Genomic DNA, 20827 nt, shown 5'->3' on the forward strand with positions numbered 1-20827 from the left:
AATGGAAGGTTTTACTGCTATCAGAATACTCTGCTCCCACATTAAAAGAAGAGTATTAACTAAGCAATTTACAGTGCTAATCACAGTGCCTGCGTATTGACTTATGGGCTTATTATCTCTTTATTAACAAAAGACTGAGCACACCTTGAAGAGGAATTAATGACAGCATCAACATGACCAACACGCATCAAAATAAACCTCTGATTATTTCTATTCACTAAACACAGACATGGATCGATGAAGTCGTGTCTTCCTTTTCTTCTTGTGCAAATCCAGCATGATTATTTTCTGTGAAGACCGCAATGATTACCCTGCCCACCCTGAAGTAAAAAGCAGGATTACTGCATGTCTCGCCAGATCCCAGCAGACGCCACCGGGACAAAGTGGGCTGTTTGCACAGAATGTGGGCTTACACAGTGGAGAGGACCCACTGTCAAGATGTGGACCTGTGGGAGGGTGAAGGACCACCAGGAGATGCTTCCAGCATGACCAAGCATGCTTTCTGGTCACTGTTCTCTTCCCCATCCTGACCCATACCCACCAAGTTTGCCTTTTTTTGCTGTATCATGGGACTGTGTAATGTGTGGCGAATTTCAAGCCAGAACAGAGAAAATCATGTTCTTGCTCATACCCCAGACTGGACAAACATATATTTCTGTTGCCTTGTTTACTACCATGCCAACACCTTGGTAGCAATAGCTTATTACCTGCAAGTTTGGGGTCAAAACACTGAAGTATGGTGTGACAGCAGTGAAGGCTGTGTACAAATGAGGGTAGTATGAGAAGACTTTGACACACTTCTTTTATCCTGTGTCCTTTTGCTGCTCAGTCTCTTCTGCCTCTCCCTAAGCCAACTTACTGCTTGGCCCTTGGTAAATTTGGCATACTCAACATGACCAGGGGCTGGATAATCACTTGTCTTGGCAAAAAAATATTGGCAATGAAGGATTCTGCCCAACTCTGTGTATCTTTGTATGCACAAGCTCCACTAATTATAAATTATTAGAGACCAACATCTAAACAGTATTTGGAGGAGGAACTCGTTGCCTTCTTTTGGGATGTTTTTTTTTTTCTTTGTTCCTCTAATGATTCCAGAAGCAGTTTTTGAAGATAAGACAACTGCTTTTCTCTGACCGTGTCATGTAACTGGGAGAACTCACAATGAGTTGAATACTCTTTAGACCTTAAACTTCTATGAGAAATTTCAGGGCTAAGTTTTAGACTGGTTTTGTAAAAAACTCAGAAGTGCAAACCAATTTCTACTGAAATAATTACTGGCTTACTGTGAGCTGTGTAAGGATGAAAACTTCTAAAACCTAGCAGTACCTTATTACAAGAAATTAGTAATTTTTGAAAAAAATTTACATCCATCCAAATGTCATGAAAACACTTCAGGGTTTTTTTTTATATATATAAAAGTAAAACTAAACCTCATGATTTTACTTGTTTCCCTAAACCTGCTATTTTGAGCTTTAGTAAAGGGAGGATTTTTATAGCAACAGGAAACATTGCTTTAGTGACAGAAAAAAATATGTCCAACTATACTAAAAGCTGAAAAAGTCCTTTCAAGTACATATACACATAAAAATCTAAATGGACAACACTTAAATCCAGTGAAGAGTTTATTCCTGTAGTGTGCAGAGCTGTCATGTTTATATTGCTGTTGTGCATACTCCCTTCTTAATAAGTCTTGCTTGTGGCTAAAGCAAAAAAAAAAAAACTTCACCTCAATATTCGATATCAACACTGTTTTACTTTGTGCCTAATTCATTTACAGGATTTTATAGATTAACCTTCAAGTCGTATACTGCTGAGTCTGAATCTCAGGTGAATGGGTCATACTAAATGTGTTGCAAAATCAGTGCACAGTCAATGCAGAGGGCCTGACAGTGCATTTAATGGGTCCAGACTGGTAGCTTCTTCTCATATGCTGCTTCAAGCTGATGTGAACGTTCAGTGCACAAAATTGTGGAATAGTCGCTCTGAAACGAGTTCTTCCCTCAAATGGAAACATGGAGATGACTGCTTACACCAGAGCTGGGTTACGCTGCTCAAGGCCATGCACCTCAGCTGGCATTTCTTGTGCCTGCTGGAAGGGGACCTTGGGGTTTGGCACCCAGCAAGCTTCTTGGGACCCTGGGCTGAGCCTCTCCCTCTGAGCCTGGAGCATATTCCTGGGGCTGTAACATCCAAGAGGACCAGGAGGCTCCATGGAGCAGCATCAGTCTTTAAGGAGGGTGGCCAGGACATAACTTCTCTCAGTTACCTTCACCATACTGATGCAAACTTGTTGACAAAATAATTAGGGTAAAAACTCAGACTAACGGTAAGAGTCTTTTCTGTGCTTTTCAATGCTGCATAAGCCTTGGGCAAAAAAAGTCACTTTGGTCCTCATTTGCGTTTCCTATTAAGTGAAGAAGTAACAGCAAGAGCTGATTTCAAGTTTCAAATTTCTGATATAACTCTCTCTTGCTCCAGAGGGAAAATGATCCCATCAGACCTTGAAAGAAGAATTCTTGAAGCCAAACAAAAAGTAAGTTTACTAGTTTTTCTGCTTCCAGAAAAGAAAAAAAAAAAAACAACAAGAATGATACAGCTAGTTGTTTTGCTTTCCTTGGTAAAAGAACATAGGCTTGCCCATTAACTTTTGATTTATTTCTCAGAAGTGTAGCCCGGCAATTAGTGAGGCAAGCATTGCTGAGAAGATAGGTTTAGAGCTACTTTATAATCTCCATGAGCTGTTTGGCTTTTTTTATGTGTTCCCTGGATAACATCCTCCTTTTTTATATTATCAGCTGATCACACAGTTCCTCAGCTGAAGATTGGCAAAAACAGAGTAATCATTTGGGTAATTTGTCTGTATTTTAACATGTTGAAAGTATTCCTCATAGTCATCAGAACAATGGAAGATAAACTAAAATCCACACATCTCTAAAAATGTGCTACTTTTGTATGTGTTCATTAATGGAAGCTAGAATTAAAACAACAGCTTGAGATATGCAATGAAATTAGCCCTGTGCCTTCACTAACATTTATGTAAATAATCATCAGAAACACAGCATTCAAAGCTGAATTTAAAATGAAACACTGGTATAAATTACGGCATGTGATGGACAGTGAGTGCTCCTCTGTGAGGTAGAGGGAATCCGAGAGATGGTCCCTGGCCTCCGTGGAGATTGCTGTCTCCCCGCTCTGCATGAGGCATGGGGCTGGAGGGGAGCCCCACACCTCCCTTGTGTGTTGCCCCCAGGAGACACCCCCAGACAAGATGCTCCCACTGGCAGGACTGGGCCACCACACATTCAGACGCTTGCTGGGATAATTCTAATTAACAGCCCAGGGCTTATTGCACTGTGGTGCCCGGGTGAGGTTTGTGTGGCGCAGTATCATGCGGAGCAGACCTGTTTGCTTCAGGCTGGTGGCATGGAGCAGAACTGTTCTTCTGAGCCCTGACCTGTCTCATGCATCCTAATAAATGGAGGATGCTGGTTTGGAAGTTTGCTGCCACCTGAAGGTAGAAACTATAATATCACTAGCGTCTAAACCAGGAGAAAACCAGTGTAATGGAGCAGAGATGTCCTCTAGGAGACACTTGTGGTCTCACTGTGGAGGCACCACAGGAGGAGTCGGGGCTGCTGCAGGCTGAGGAGGCTGCAGCTCCCTGACCTTGCCAAATACCTCTGGGCTTTCTTGCAGGGATTTGTTCCTTTTCTGGTGAGTGCCACAGCTGGGACAACAGTGTACGGGGCTTTTGATCCTCTCATAGCTATTGCAGACATCTGCAAGAAATACAAAATCTGGATGCACGTGGATGTAAGTATCATTGTATGTGGGGGGCTGGATTACAAGCTGTATTAGCATTAAGTTACTCATTTTGGACAGTGCCATCTTGCACAAAACCCAATGCATTTTGTTCTTGTAATTAAGTCTAACAACCAAGCGCTGACTTACCACTCCTCTGAAAGGCTCAGGTCAGGGGGACGTTTTAGGAGCTGTGACTGTGCAGTCGTTTTAGCAACTGGAACACTTAAGATGACCTAGTTTGAGTGCTTTTGGCCTTCAGTTTTATGTCTAAATCCTGTTAGTACAAGAAATACATAAGAACTATACTGAGCACTGGCTCAGCTTCTGCAGCAGCTGCGAAATAAATACATAAGGAAAGGGCAACGTGTCTGGAATAAAGTACCGCAAATTGCTGAACAGGTTAATGCAAATGCGACAGAAATTTATCAGATTGGCTACTTAGCTTTATCTGGGCTCTTGGCAGTAAATCTTTCTGAAGGATCATCTTTCAGCCCTAGAATGGCTGTTGTGTCATTTTTGCAAATCCTTTCTCCAAAAAGGCTTGGTAATTGAATTTCCGTGGGGCTGGGTGTCTTGCTTTTGGATTACTGTGTCAGCCAAAATCACTCCAATTCGAAGGAGGAATTCATATTTACCTTAAACTGCTTCTCAGTCACGTGAAATTCCTGTTTGTCCCAGATCTCTGTGAGCGAAAGCAAATGACTAGGGGGCAAGCAGGAGTCATCTGAAATATGGTGAAAACTCACCAGAGCAGCTGAGATCCCGGTCTGGTTTGTTGTCACCACTGAGTGACTGAAAGAGAAAAGGCAGCTCTGCAAGTCATTAATTACAGTGTGGGGCAGCCCAGTGTGTCCGTATCGGATGAGGTGGTGACAGGGGGGTTAGCAGACCGATAACGGCTGGCACTCAGATTATGGACTCTAACCCATGGCTTCCAAGCTACTGGAAGAAAACCGTTAGTACAGCTAATGCCTCAGGCCCCATCTGCCTGGTCATTTTGGAACGTGCCACGTTAGCAAAAAGAAAGGATGGACCCCAAACCGATGTGAACGCACAGATGTCATCACAGAAAAACGCTGAGTTCTCTTCTCATTAAGATAACGTGTCTTGCCTTCTAGGGAGCATGGGGTGGTGGGCTCCTGATGTCAAGAAAACACAAATGGAAGTTAAATGGCGTTGAAAGGTATGATTTATTAACATTAATTAAACACATTTATTAAATACATTTTAACACACTTGTGATTACCATAGCAATTTCTATAAATAAAAATCAATGTTATCTGCAAGATACAGTATGAAGAAATTATGCAAACTGTCCTTCCAGTTGCAGTAGCATTGCTAAATGCCTTTGTTCAGTGCTGCGGTAGGGTGGCACTACTTCGTAGTACAAACAGCAGAGATTTCTTGTTTGCATTTCATTCCTCCCAGCATACATTTGCAGCTCCAGAGTAGTTTCTGCAGCATCCACTGATTCAGTGTCCAACATGAATTAACAATTGCATTCCTTAAGAAATGAATCTCTGAGGTCTTGTGTGCTGAAGTCTAAGTATAAAAAGTGGAAGCATCTGCAGTTTGATGGGTGTCCTGACAGTCACTGCTCTGTCACTTCTGGAGAGAATATCCCCCTCCAGGCTGTGTTAATGACATCTTCTCAGTAAACCTGTGCCTGGATATACACAGTTGTTGTCATGAGCTCATGAACATTGCACATACACAGAGATGAACAGAAGTGATGCCAGTTCAGAGTCTGGAAAGACTGAACTTAAACTTACAAACAGCTGCTTATTCAGAAAGTTCTAGTTAAGCTGTGGAAGTCCTTGCCAGAGGATGTTAAGATTTACCAGCATTCAAGGGAAGACAAAAACCATTTGGGACTTCTATGAGCCATGAATGACTGGGTGCTCAGAGAACGTTTGGAGGAAGGTCGTATATGCTTGCTCCGTTGCATATTCTTCCCAGGCACCTATTTAGACCACTTGCTATAGACAGTATACTGGGCTAGATGGAGTCACTCTCACATTTCTGTATTTTCTGAAGCTCATACTGTTCAAGAGTAAATTACTACTCCATTCGGCCTTTTTTATCTCGAAATCAAATTGCTGCTCCTTGCCAATTAAAATTACAAACAACTTCCTCATCCTGTTCCCGAAGATTAGGAGGATACCTTGATGATTCAGTTCCTTTCTCATACATCTCACATGCAAAATTTGGAAAGCAGCCAATAGTTCTGTGAACTCAATTTAGTTAAGTTATGACTGCCTCCAGCACTCCAAACTTAGATATTGTGCATTAAAAGGATATACATCCAAATATCTAGCAAGTTAGAAAAATCTACCAAGTTGCCTGTAAGGACAGTATGAAAAAAAGAGTTTACCTCCCAAATTGCTGTCCAGGTTCTACTGGAAGGAGAAGTTCAGGTTGAATCTATATTGGAGAATTTTCCAAATAACATGCTTTGGATCCAGAGCACCACTGGATTTTATCTAGTGCTTTGATAAGCAGCATCTCCATATGTTTGGCAAAGAATTAATGAAATTTGTCATTTCCAATGCTGTTCCTCTTCTCGATGCACAGTGGCTCGTTCCAGTTTGTCCAGATTTCAAATGTGGGTACCTTTAGAGGAGACTTACTAGACCCAAGTTTTATGGCCATTCCTGTTTCTTGGTAGATACGAGAGTACAGCCCAGTCATTACAGGTCTGGATAGAAGAGAGCTGGAGCTGTTACTCATTTTTGATCGGGGATAAAGGGAGAAGGAGGGAGCACTAAATGGAACACTCTGTGCTTTGAGTACTCGATCCTTCTGGTAACAGACAGTCCAGCAAAAACATTCCTGTCAAAGGCAGGAGGGGTTGCAGGACCGTCCTTACGGTGCCCTCCCATCCCCACATGGCAGTTTTCAAGCTGCTCTGAGGCACTCTGAAGGAAGCTCGTCACCTGGTGTCTGGAGCAGATCAGCCTGGCTGCCATCAGGAGTTTCGGTCTGGTGTCCCTCTTCCAGAGCCTCAGCCAGGGTGTGACACCTACGTGAGAAAAGTGTGTTTGCGCTGAATGAGTGCTCCCATGCAGTGTCTGGGCATCCTTCCTAGGGCTGTGGCTGGTCAGTGAATGCACCTCAGTCTGTTTTTAATGATGCCTGAGGACCAAATTCTGCCAGTCTTGAATCTCTCCTGTCACCCATTTGAAATCTCTGAAGGAAAACTTTTCCTCTATTTTCTTCTGCCTGTGACTCACAGCCAAAATATCCCATAGGTGTCTGGCGCTCTGTTGTTTGGGTGAACATGAGATGCATTAAAAGCACATCTGTGGATCCATGAAGCTTTTTTCCTTCACTGTTTGTCTCAGTCAGCAATTTCTTTAAGCACATACTGATGGCTGAAGTCCAGAAGAACTGATAACAAATGAAAAACTGTGGATTTTTATTTTACGTGATTAATTTTTTTCTGTGTTCAGTTGGGATGTAATTGGGGAAATAAATGACCTTATGGTAAATTAAACATTTTAGCCAGATAATTAACATCTGAGTGGTGTCAGTAAATAATCCTTTTGCTTGAGAAAACCCATACCGCTACTATTACTTAGAAGTCTTTTAAAGAATTTCTGCCTAATTCTGCATAGGCACAGATAAAAATTTAAAAGTATCATATCAAAGGAAATTCGTAGACCTGCATGCATGTTCAGAATCATTAGCTTTGGTGTTGCAATCAGATGACTGACTCTGAGCTGATTAAAAGCTGCCAAATATTTGAAAAGCCAAGCCAAGTGGCCAGATGTTGCCTGTGGAAGACTGTTCCCTACAGATTTTGCATCAGACACTTGCGCAGTCGCGTTTAAATAGCAAAGAAGAAAGCACAGAAGTGCTGCCCGGTGTCCATGTGAATTTTGGAGTTGCTTGCTTTGAAGAAGTGAAAGCAATTTGGCAGGAAACAATAAGGACATGCATAAACATATAGTGCTGTCTCCAAGTCCTACAAAGGAAAATACTGCCAGATTCCAACATGCTCACCTCCGTTCACATAAACATTACCTGCAATTGTGTCTTGGGTTTTTACATGGCCTAGTTGACTGATTTATACCATCAAAACTCAAATCACTGCACTACATGAAATCCTGTGCACTATGCATCCTTGACAGCTTGCCGAATAGGATGCAAATGTATACATCTATCAGCTGATCATTGTATGTAATAACAGTAATTAACAAACAGCCAGTCAAGCATAACACAATATTAAAATAATAAACAACTGGACAACCTTCCATTCAGCCTTTGCCACAGTCCCAAATGTCTCTTCTCTAAGCTGTGTTGTGACAGGACCCTGTTTGGTCACAAGATCTGGGCTGACAGTTATTTTTGCAGTGAACATGTCCTGACAGGAGGCAGGATCAGGCTCTTTTGTGAAAGGGTGGATCAGTTCTGTGTTTCTCACTATGGTGATTTTGGACCCAGTCCTTCAGTTGTGTGAATCAGCATAGCCAAGCTAAAATCAAGGAGCTATGAAAATTTACTATCAGTCGAGCAATTAGAGAAAAATTACTTTGGGTCATGTTGTCCAAGTTACTCAGAGACTCAGAGGTACCCAGAAGTATTTAAAGAAATTTTCAAAAATACCTATGTGAGCCACTTGCTAAAATCTTCATGAAATTGGAATCAATGGGAGGGAATATGCTAGTTTGCAAGCTTCCTAACTGCACCTGTAGTCAGCTGTGTGACTTTCGAAGGATCATCAGTCAGGTGGGTGTTTTTAGGAAGTTTGCCCTGTGTTTATGACATATAGATGACTCGCTAGAAAGTTTTGTACTGATTAAGTTTAGTGGATAGAGCAATTATCCTGCAGTAAGTTGCCAGAATTGTCATCCAAAAACCAGCTAGAGCGGATTAGGTCCCTTATGAAGGCATTACTTTCCTAATATCTGCCATGATTATTTTCAGCTTTGCTTGCTCAGAAAAACGTGCGCATAATTACATGTTCATTGTTATTCTTGGTATTACTACATGTCTCCATGGTTTCAACACCATAGTATAGTGTGTTTCATGTGGTTTGCTGTCCCAGGGCCAATTCAGTGACCTGGAACCCTCACAAGATGATGGGCGTCCCACTGCAATGTTCAGCCCTGCTAGTAAGAGAAGAGGTATGTCTCAATATACTCAGTTCTCTCATCTTTTCTGACATTTTGCTTCTGAAAATCCTGGATGTTTTCTTCATAACCAATATAGCCAATATTTGCTAATGTGACGAGGATTGTAAAAGAAACTCAGAAGTAGACATCTAGTTACGTGCTCAGGCTGTGACTGCAAAAGGAAATAAAGCAGCTATCTAGCAGGAATGATAGATCAAATTAATGGCAATGTGTCTACAGAGTTTTGTGGCTTTCTATTCAAAATGTCCATAGTTGAGTTGTGGGCATATAGCTGTGTAACCCCACTGTTTGTGTGCAGCATGAAATGTAACTGTAGGCAAACTCTAGTCTTTTTAGGATGAATGGTATGGTATGGTATCCATGCAGCATGACATTTGGTCCAGAATCTAGGCATTATTACACTTTCTAGACTTTTATGATAGATATTTCAGCCCAGCTCTGACCCATATATCCATTTTAGGGCACACGGAAGTTCACTTGGAATAAAAAAGTAGGCATTCCATTTAGTACTAGAATTTGAATTACCCTTCAAGCCTGTAATTTTCGTATGGCCATCAGTTACTGGGACAGCTGCTATACAACCACCACTTACTAGACCAGCTATCAGAAAGCTGGTTACTGTTTTCTAACAGCTGTACAACAGATTGTATACAAAATGATTGCACTTAGAAAAGAGAGAAGCTGGCTTTTATTTGCCCTCTGGGTCAGTTCCCTGAGACAAACCCTGCCTGGTTGAAGTCAGTACCACCCTTGACCTCTAGTGAGAACAGATGGCTCAGATTAGGAGAAAGACAATTTTTTTTCCCCCTCTCTTTTAACTGTCTCAGTTTGGAGTTACGTATGAAGATTAGACTTAATGATAAACAGCCAAGTTTTCATTCTTCTTGGACTGGAAACTGCAGTTTCAGGCAACAGCCCTAAGCTATACCTTCAACTTGGTTGAGAACTTAACTAGAGCCAGAATATGACTCTCTGCATTTCACTTAAAATACTAAAAAGCAAACCTCATGCTTTTGTGAGCCGGGTTTCTTCACCTTGTTGGCTTCTGGCTCTCCCACAAAGCTGCCTCTCAAAATGGTATCTTACAACCCATAAATAGCTCTAGCGGGCGATTTAAAGGCCATATGCTCTTCTGTCTGTTCAAAGCTTTCTATACCCCTTAAGTATCCAGTCTGCAGCTGAGGGCTTTGCAGAAAAGAACTGTGACTACAAAGAAAGAAAACAATGAAAATCAGAATTTTAGAGACAAAAGCAATTAGAAAAGTGGTGTGATATTATTTAGATTAGTCATCAAATTCACTTGGTGTGACTCAACCAGAAAAAAAGACTTCTGAGAAAAGGAGGAAAAGGAACCAGAACAAGGAATAAGAAGCGAGATCCAAAAATTAACTTCATCATAATGATGCTAGGAAGTGCAATGTCCAGCTTTTTTTAAAAAAAATGCCTTGGCTCTCGGAGTCGATTGCACATTACTGGGTGAGGTACCAAGGTGTCCTGGGCACTGAATGGGACATTAAAAGCTTCGTTCACTGAGCAGCCAAGTCCTTTTTTTGTCCTTTTTTTGATCTTCCTTTTGCACTTGGACATGTATTCCACTGAGTTTGGGTGTTTGTTATTTTTCACCCAAAGCAACACTCAAAACAGTAGCCACATCTGTGCCAATATCATTTTTTTGTGTCTTTCTATAAGGGATTGATGCAGAGTTGCAATCAAATGCATGCTTCCTACCTCTTTCAACAAGACAAGCACTACGACCTGTCTTACGACACGGGAGACAAGGCTTTGCAGTGTGGCCGGCATGTTGATGTCTTCAAGCTATGGCTGATGTGGAGGGCAAAGGTAAGACTGCCTGCAATGTATTTGTTTGCATTAAAATAATGCACACCAGATACAGGTTTTTGTTCTGTAATCATCATTTTAGAGAATATCTGACCTGAATCCCATATATAACATGAAAGAAAGAACATTATTCTTTTCTGGGGTTTTATACTTTTAACAATTCAGCTTCAAAGCAGCACACATGATTTTGAAACTTGAACTCTGTGGCTTTGCATAGCATTTGCTTTGTGTAACTGTAGGAGTCTAACAGCATAAATCATATACCTAAGAATGTTGTTACAAAGATCTCTGGCAATAAAAAGATGTTTTAATGACATACAGAAATTAAACATGGCAAATCAAGACTGGAATACCTAGTTTCATTTCATGCAGTACATACAAAGTCATCTTTTGAAGGAGCAGAGGAAAACTCATCAAAAGCTGTTCTCTGGGAAATCTGAAAACGCCAGCTCTAATGATTAATCCATCTGTATTTGTAGAATGTTGCTAAATAAGTTCTTCCATATAGTTATCCAATCTATTATGTCAAGTTGCCTCAGGTTTGTTCAGAGGAGATGACATCACTCTCTTCATTTCCAGAAAGCCTTAAAGATCCTCATGTGCTTCATTAAAACTCTGAAAACAATTCTGAGACAGACATCAAATGTAGCTGGAGGTCTGTAAAGGCGGACGGAAGTTTCTGTGGTCGCAATAGCTGTTGTGCTAACTGGGGTCTCCAGAGTGGCAGGCAATTTTAGCCACATGTCTCTCTGACTCCAAGCCTTTCTCCCAGGGCTGTGCTAGCTCTACCCTGTTTTGAAATCTCTGTACACAGAGGGTTATACACAGAGGGATAATGACAGGGGCTTTTAAGTCAGTGCTGCACTGCCAGAACAGATTTAACAGGGACATGCATCCATTACTCAGAGACATTTCTTCTTCTAAACCCCATTTTTTCAATATGCCTTGTACTGCTTTTTCTCGTCTCACGCTCCGCTTGTAATATTAACATTACAAAATGGGACGTGTGTTTCTTAAACAGTTTATCTATTCCAGCTGTTTATTCCCCTGTGTCCCTCATAAAGCTGGATCTTTTGTTTGTGGCATCACAGCTGGTGATTGCAGGAACAATTATGATGTCACAGAGAGAGGATTATGACTTCTGCTAGAGAAGAAGCAGCAGGATTTTCTGCAGCTCTTCAAAACACAGCTTCTGAGTTTATATGGTGTCGATTAGAAAAGAGGAGAGGAAACCACTACAGAGGCAGGGAAGTATCTAAACAAAATGTGCATTTTCACAGGCATCAGGCTGGGCTCTAAGAGCATATCTGCCCATACTGTGTTTAACAAAAAAAGAAAAATTATTCTTGGAAAAGCCCCCAGCACATCACCTCTGGAAGATTGAAATCCCCTATTCTGAAAATAGCAGGAGACCCCCCCATGTCTGGAACTCAACAGCTTCTAGAGACCCTCCTCTGCCAGCTCAGGCTGTCTGAAACCATGCTCAGCCTCTGCAAAATCTACCAACGAGGGCACCCTGCATTGAAGGTGTTAGCAATATTTTGTGAGAACCGAGCTAATACCTGGTGTTTATTTTGCAGAGGTGGCTATAGAGGAGTCAGCGGCCAGAGCTAGAGACAAATGAGCTCTGCTTAGCAAAGTGTCCTTCGTCTCGTAGAATCAGATCCTTAATCTGTCCTAGAGACCTCTGAGAAGCGATTTGTGCTGGTGCTTTGGCATGTGCTGCATGGTCCTTTCGCTGTTTCGATTCACAGAACAGATAGTCAAGTAACTTTTTTTCTCCCTCCATCTCTAAAGGGAACCACAGGATTTGAAGCACAAATCGATAAGTGCTTGGAACTTGCAGAATACCTATACAATAAAATAAAGAACAGAGAAGGGTATGAGATGGTGTTTGATGGAAAGGTATGTATTGCAACTTCTTTTTCCGCTGTTGGTTAACAGCTCTTGCCTTAATCACCTACTGGGATGCTACCAACAGGTCAAACCAAACAGCACAGAAAGCAGCGTCCCTTGTAACAAAACCTGTTGTTGTGCCAATATCTCTCTTCCTCATGGGATCCAGGGATAACGGAGATGAGGCAGCTGCGCATGAAGTTTCTGTTTGCACAGTGTCACCCCACTGAAACTAAACTCTGGCATCTCAGGGTAAAACAGCACACACACAATTAGAACAAGCTCTTAAGTAATAAAAACAAGTAGTGGTTTCCTAATAGCAGGGTCTGTTACGAGTAGGGGGTTACAGTGCCCCACACAGCTCTGAAAGGACGGTTGTGCAAAGCACTTTTGTCGGCATCCTCAGGTGGGCAGTCACAGGGGCCCCGGGGGGACCCAGGGAGGCCTTCTGCACTGCAGTCCCTGCTGCGACGGGGTGCAGTACAGCGGGCAGGGGCTGGTGGTGCTCGGGAGCCCAGCTGGCGTAGGTGGCAGAGATGACACCTCCGCATGGGGTGCGGATATCTCTGGGCGTGTTATTTCTGTGGAGGGAGTCCAGCTGAGACAGGACCCCTGGGTGCCAGGTGCTCGGCTGGAGCAGAGTGCCCAGGGCAAGGTAGTGCAGCCTGGGTTGTGTGGCTGGACCTCAGGACCGCACCAGGCTGGCCAGTGTTTGGCCAGCCCTCTCCAGCTGCCATTGCTGGGGACAGGCCTGGCAGAGACTTCTGTTGCAAATTTAACTGGTGTTTTACCTGTAAAAGAGAAAAAAAGTACCTCATTTTAGCTTTTTGCTCCTACTTGTGATGGTTTCTGCTCTCTCTACTTGTCCTGGAAGATTTTGTCTCTCAAAACATTGCTCCCTGGTAGTGACCTCTTCGTGCGTGCCCAAGTTCTCTGCAGCACAAGGATAAATGTCACCATGTTTCTTCAAACAGCGATCACAGGCTCACACCCACATCTCACTATGTGATTTATTTCCTGCACCTCACACACCATCACTGAATTTGGTCCACTGGTTCTGATGATCAGTAGAGGAACCGATAGCAGTAGCGATTGCTGTAACTCACACATTTAGCATCCAGCAAAGAGGAACGTAGCAAGGCAGGCAGCTGTTGGGAGATTGCAAAAATACACAAAATGTCAACTGGTTCTTACTTTATGCCTTGCTACTCGGTGCTCCCATGGAAGTGAAACTAGCTAAGATGCTGTGGTGCAATGCACATGAATACGGCAGCTAGCTAAATCACACTGAGAAGTAATAAATTTCATTAAATGTAAGAAAATCTTAGACTGTCTTCTGTACCACCTGTGAATCCTGTTTACAGAACCAGATATTATATTATTCTGTCATGTAATAAAAGTAAATGACACAGTCCTCACCTCTAAATTATCTGTAATAGACTCTTGCCTTAGCCACATGATCCCTTCAGCCTCTGAAGAGGACAGCACCTACAAAACCTAGATGACTCTCAGTAGAGGATAAATACATTTGCACAGCTGGTTGATGTGTTTCTGCATCTGACACCCTGGGAATAAATTGCCTAAAATTATCTTTTCTGCATTAATAATGATGATGACTCTCAGTGGACCACAATAATGAAAACCATTGACTGCTGTCACAATATGATGTATGAGAGAGGGGAAAGGCAGAAACTTAATTGCAACTGAGATATTATGAGCATTTCTTGCTGTGTAAACCGTTATTATTCTGTGTTTAGCCTCAGCACACAAACGTCTGCTTCTGGTATATACCTCCCAGCTTGCGCAGTATGGAAGACAACGAAGAAAGAATGAGCCGCCTTACGAAGGTAAGCAGCATCCTCCAGGAAATCATGTAGCAAACAGTGAAATCCTTGCAGGCAGGCAATCCTCGGGGTGGTCACCCAGGGCACATGGCAAGGCCACCTTGCCATATCCCAGCAAATGACACCTCAGTGGTCATTTTACTGGAGGTGAGGCTGTCACCACCTTACTCTGGTCTCCAAGGTTGGTACTCCCTAGGTTTGCCTGGTTTCTAGAGTACTTATTTACTCTGTGTGTATTTACAGAAGAAATTACTGTAGACTGCAATTGCTAAGCCCAGCAAGTGCAACAACAGCTTGATAATAACATGGCACTCTGGTCTATGAAAAGAAAATGGAAAACGATTGTAACAATATGTGTTGAGCACTACAAAAAAACAGCTACACTGTGGCTGTCACCAATATTGAGAAAGTAGGGGTGGGGGGCAGAAATTCCCCAGTGATTTTAAGAACAGGACAAATAAACAGGTTAAACCCAGTATCTTTTCAATGAGCTATTTATTCCTTAATGGAGGTTAACTTTTTTTATCAATATTGGATGTAATTTCATTTTAACTGCTTCTTGTAGCTCTTCATCTTTTTTAAAAGAGAAAAACATACTCTGTGTTTTATTATAACAATAATAAAGATTATGGTAATAATAAAAATAAGAAAAATAATTATAGTAATTGTAATAATAATAATAATCATGATCATCATCCCCTGCTTGTTGTTACATTGCAGGTGGCACCAGTGATAAAAGCCAGGATGATGGAGTATGGGACGACCATGGTGAGCTATCAGCCCCTGGGAGACAAAGTGAACTTCTTCCGGATGGTCATCTCAAACCCCGCAGCAACTCACCAAGACATTGATTTCCTGATTGATGAAATAGAACGCCTGGGACAAGATTTATAATAATGGGGTGTGAAAGTCTGTTTCTGGACCTCTAAGTAGACAATTAAGTTGTCACAAACTGTGCGAATGTATCTGTAGTTTGTTCCAAAGTAAACCTATTTCTATATTGTGGCGTTGGAGTAGAGTACAGTTTAAAATCAAGAAACATGGCTCCTTTAAAGTCCTTTCCTGAGTTTTAGAATACCTCCTTTACAATTAGCTGCACAAAAAGCTGCACTGAAACAAATAAGGAAGAACAGAAGATAACTTAAAATTTTATCCCCAATATTAACACAGCAACTACTTTAAATTAAAAGCAACCAAACGATTATTCCAAATTTTCCCAAAATGATGACAAAATCAAATTGGGGGAAGTGGGAGGGGGCAGTGAGAAGCAGAGTATACAAGCTGTATGTTTAAAAATGAAAGTATTTTGCCTTTTTCGTAGTATTAGGACAGAATTTCTAATTTACCTATAGCAACATTTCAAATGTATTTAAATAGGTATAGTTTTACAAAAGGAAATATATATATATAAAGAATCCTATTTTGTAAACTATATATTTTTATTTTATATGGGTTATAAAGCTGCAAGCACAGAAGCTGAAAATTAACTAGGATTCTTTTTCTTTTGATGGAGGTGCCTCAAATATTTATTACTGCTTACTTTAAAATATAAACCCACATACTACATTCTTAAGAGGTACCAATACCTCATATCTCCATGTCATATGGATTGTACATCTCCAGGGTTGATTACTGAAAAACCTCAAGAGTACTGCAGCTCTTAAAACCACTTAATAAGATCAATTACAGTACAACAATAGGATGCTATTATTCCTAATTATGTTTCCCCCTTGGCCTAACTAAGCAGACGCACAATCAATATACAGTGCTAACCAAGACTGAAATACGGTTGTATCTGGATGGTTTCTGTGTTCTGTGGTAAAAAAGCCTATTCAAAAAAAGTCATGTCTGAATAAATGCATATCTCATTTCTGCTATAAGCAGACCAAAATGACACTGAAAATTAAAATTGACTGAAGTTCTTACAGAAGAAATAGCATGAAACCTCACAGCTACATTAAGGGGGTAAAGACTTCTTACAGATGTACAGGTCTAAATTAAATGTGACTGTAATCTGAGTGGCAGGGAAAGTGTCTAAGTAACAAGCTGCTTTGCCAAAGGTTTCTCCCAGTGCTGAACTCCATCCTTGTCTGCAACGGCTTTTGAAATTGCAGAAAAAATTGAGATAAGGCTACATTTGCCTACAACAGCCCACGTGGAGCCTCACAGCATTTTTAGAAACCATAGGCAGAGTTTTTGCAGAATTCACTTGCTGCATCATTCCTTGACATTAGCGGTGACTCTGGCATGGAAACTGAAATTTAACCTCTTTCCCCCCAACATCTGGAAGTGTTGGTAAGAGTTCTGTGGCTCGGGCCTGTCTACTTATAACCCTCCTGAAGTTTTGGTTTTAACTTTGGCTAAACGGCCAACCTGTGTTTGTAAAGCAATATTGGTTTGCTCTCTAAAATACCTGAAGAGAAAAAAAAAAAGAAGTGCAATGTGGGTTTAATTTAATCTAAAACAGATAAATGGAGTACTGATTCAATGTAACGTCATGAGGACATGCAGTAAGAGGAAATAAATTGTGTCTGTAATTGTGTTGCCTTTATTATATTGATAGTACTGTTTTGTCACCTCAGATTGAGGCTGTGCACTTTAGATTTAAACTGTACAATGTTGCAAATCAACATGTGTTGCTGTATAAGCTTGTACAATATATTATTGGTAGGTCATTATTTGTGTGGTAGTAGTATTGACTCTTGATATTGTAAGAACTGCATTCACGCTGGTCCCTCTACTATGTCTGCTTGGTATTAACCTCTCCTCGTCAGCTTTTGGGCAGACCTCTCACCTCACGCTGGTGGATTTCCATTGCTACCTGCGATGCTATAGTGTTGCAAGTCAAGCTATAGAGGAGATACCAATTCTATCGGGAAGGACTTCAATGTGACCTTTGCTAAATGTGTGAAAATCAGCAGACTAATCACTGAAATATTGAGTAGAGCAGCAAATTATCTTCTTTTTGCTTGCTGGGAAAAAGGCAAGCAGAGAGCTTAAAAAGTAAAAATAGTACAGGGACAATGCTGAAGGTGGTCAGTAGCCTGGTTACATCTTGCATGTGCAATTCCGTTTCAAAGTGCTAAGTGCAAACAACGTATTTATTAGCTGTATGTGCCAATCCAAGATTTACATTCAGTGTTCCAGGAGAGCCAGCATTTTTTTTTCCACGTTACTGTACTTATTGCAGCCAGGAAAGAGCGGCATAGCAACCTGTTCTTGTGTTTGACCAAAGTATCTTACTGTGGTGTTGATCTAAATCCAAATAAAAGTGTAAAACGTGACTCTGGGTCTTTTCATTAGCAGCACTCATGGGCACTCTGAGCATTTATCACTTGTGCCATTTCAGAGCAAAGCCCCAATAAAGAGAATGTTTAATTGTAATTTTCTATGTCTCCTGCTGGATTTTTTCATTACAAGATGCATTCTGTTAATTATTGTAACATAAAATACCCAATTCCATCACCAGACCCTTTTTGAGGCAGTACTCGGCACCAGCATACAGGTGTAAATCTGCCATCTGGTATTCTTTTACCTTAGCTTTACAAGACGGTATTAGTTGTGTTATTCTCCTCAGACAGACTCAACATTTTTTTATGTTTTGTGTTTTTATTCCACAAGCACTTATCCCCAAATTAACCATAGACTCTAATCAGCCTCCGGCACAGCAGTGAAAGCAGTCAGGGCACTTTCCAGGACAACACAGACTACGATGGCAGCAATTTAAAAGAGCCATGAAAGAAAAAAGACAAAATAACTGATACAAAAATTAAGATTTTAATCCTCATGTTCCCCCTGGCCCAGGGCCTCGTTCCTCCAAAATCTGCCACTTGTCTGCTGTATTTTCCTTCCACCCTCTGAAGTGTTGCCCAGCCTGGTGCCAGCGGCAAAGAAAAACAGAACGATGCCATGAAAGCAGCAGCAGCCAGAAAGCTTATGCCTGAATGAGATTTTCTGTATCATTTCTTCAAGTCTGGAGCAGAATTCAAGATGAATACCTGCACTGAGTAGCTGCGCAGAGCCCAGCTAGGAGCTCTGTGAGGAAACAGAGGGAGAAGATAGCAGGATAAGGTTGTTTTTCTTAACCTGATGAAACTCTCTGTTTGGCACTGGGAGAGGGAGCACTGGGTTAGTATTTCTGAGTACTATGATGGGAGTGCGTGAAGCTTGGGCTTTGCAGTAAACCTGTGGCACCCAGAGCTGCATGGAGTCTTGCCGAGAGACAAGGGTCTGGAAGGGATTCACCTGACCAAGTCAAGCACGTCAGGGCTGTGCTCAAGAAGGGAAAATAAAATTGCCGAGCAAGAGGGAATTCACACGGCAGCCTGAGTGCCTGCTCTTTCCAACGGTTGGTTCCTTTGGCATTCTTCTAGGAGAACAGAAGCTCTGGTTTTCTATTCCTCTGGTCTCTACCACAAAACCCCCAAAAGAGCACTGTGTGCAGGGAGAATCGTGGAGCTAGAAGAAGAGGTGACCTATTCGGTTGCAGCAACATACTGGCATGGTGATCTCGTGTTTGCAACTGTCAGGTTCCCGTGCTTCTGTGCGGTCCTATAAAACTCCCAGGAGCCGTTGTCCCTGCGTCACCCCACTCTGCTGCTTCTGCTTCTCCGCACCTGTCCCCTGCTCCACCTTTTCACGCCTCTCGCTTCCCTCTTGCCCCTTTCCCACAACATGTAGGTGTGTGAGCATCTTAACCATCTTCGTAACTTGATGGGACCTTTTGTTCCTAAAGAGATTAAGGTTCCTTTGAAATGCAGCCTACTAATTCAATTAAAACTCCACTACAGTGAGGCTGGGGACCCTCAATCCAAGAAGTGGCTGTTCTTTCCTTCAGCATGGGGTGGTTCTCATCCAAGCTAATTCCATGAGAAGCACAGCATCAATGGGTCACCCCATCCTGGAGCTGCTCTGCTGCGAAAGGATGCAGAGCATCAATGAAGAGCCCTGCAGAGCTTAGGGAGGCCTCAAAACCTGCCTGGAGCCATCCCAGTTGACCAATGCACTGATTGTATTTAGTGTTCCTGATTAAGTGTTTCATAGTTCACTTCTTCAACCTCCTTTTAATAAAAAATAGTTTAGTAAATCTTAGATAAACCAGGTTCTTTGGAAGCAGAGACTGGCTGAACAAGCAAACCTAATGGTGCCTGTACACAGCCTCATGCAGCCTTGACATATGGGTATATGGTATCCTCTGGGGTTTTATTCTGTGGTGCATAATTTCATACAAAGAGACACTGTTCCCACTACTGAAGATATTCATTCTTGCCCAAATGTATGCTGTGTTGGGAAATGGACAGCGTGCAAAACTGCATCGTGTCAATAAAACACAGCAAAACATTTCACTGATGATGCGTATGTGCTATGAGGAGCTAGAAAACAAATTCAGCTATTGAAACAGCTATTATGGGCACCATCCAGTGCCAGCAGAACTGCAGACCGAGAACTGTGTCTGCACCAAAGAAAGCCACATCTCACATTATATAAACCCTGTGGGGTTTTTCTCTGTTGTTGATTATTATTATTTAGTGGGGAACACAAACACTGGCACATGATTTTGAAGTCCACAGCTATAAAGAACAGCAAGACAACATGTAAAAGAGATTTCTTACCATGATATTTGCCTCGATACTCAGTAGTAAATAGCTACGGGGGGGGGGGGGGGGGGGGGGGGGGGGGGGCCTAAGGCAGAAACAATAGTGTAGGTGGGCTCTCCTGCAGCTCTTGCAAACCTTGGCTGTGGAGCCATGTTGATGAGAGGATGGGAGAGGCTGAGGGGCAAATGAGAGGCAGAAGAAGGCTCAGCTGGCCAGACAACACAAGATGGACCACCCAAGGACATAGCTCATGAGGTGGTTGAGTCTCAGTGATTTTGGCTGCTCATGAATGCTGCTTACTTTGCTGCAAACGGCTTCCAGGAGGAAGCCACAGAGGAGCTCTCACCTACCCTACAGCCCACAGCCCCAAGGAAAGCAAGTTTAATTATCGTTAGTTGTATTAAACTCATGTTCCAGCATGGCTGGAAGGAAGGAATGAAATAAAGCAAGACAGAGCTCAAGGAAATGTAAATCTTTTATCTGACTTAGCTAGGCTAACTGCCAAGTAGAAAATCATTCTAGGTAGAAACTGAGCCCTGTAGAAAGCCACGGGATGACTGTCTTCAATGTGCTAATGTCTTTTAGACTTATAATGTCTGCTTTCTACCAGACCAGCCTAACTAAAGGGAGTAATTCAGCCATTAAGGGAAAGTGCTGTAGCTGGAAGAATTACAGCCCTGACATCGCTCTTTACCGAGAAGACTGAACG

At 42.0% G+C, this 20827-nt stretch overlaps 1 protein-coding gene across 1 annotated transcript in view; it reads left to right on the forward strand.

Moving 5' to 3' along the window:
• The window catches only part of GAD2 (glutamate decarboxylase 2), a 41254-nt gene extending 23349 nt beyond the window's left edge, over nt 1-17905 (forward strand). Inside the window, exons 9-16 of the mRNA XM_075419560.1 lie at nt 2479-2533; nt 3697-3813; nt 4923-4987; nt 8855-8933; nt 10632-10781; nt 12579-12686; nt 14435-14524; nt 15242-17905. Of these exons, the coding sequence (XP_075275675.1) occupies nt 2479-2533; nt 3697-3813; nt 4923-4987; nt 8855-8933; nt 10632-10781; nt 12579-12686; nt 14435-14524; nt 15242-15415 (838 nt within the window). The 3' untranslated portion in view covers nt 15416-17905. The remainder of the gene's footprint in view (nt 1-2478; nt 2534-3696; nt 3814-4922; nt 4988-8854; nt 8934-10631; nt 10782-12578; nt 12687-14434; nt 14525-15241) is intronic.
• Nucleotides 17906-20827: the final 2922 nt, after the last annotated feature.

The sequence above is a fragment of the Opisthocomus hoazin genome, chromosome 4 (genome assembly GCF_030867145.1).
Source record: "Opisthocomus hoazin isolate bOpiHoa1 chromosome 4, bOpiHoa1.hap1, whole genome shotgun sequence".
NCBI lineage: Eukaryota > Metazoa > Chordata > Aves > Opisthocomiformes > Opisthocomidae > Opisthocomus > Opisthocomus hoazin.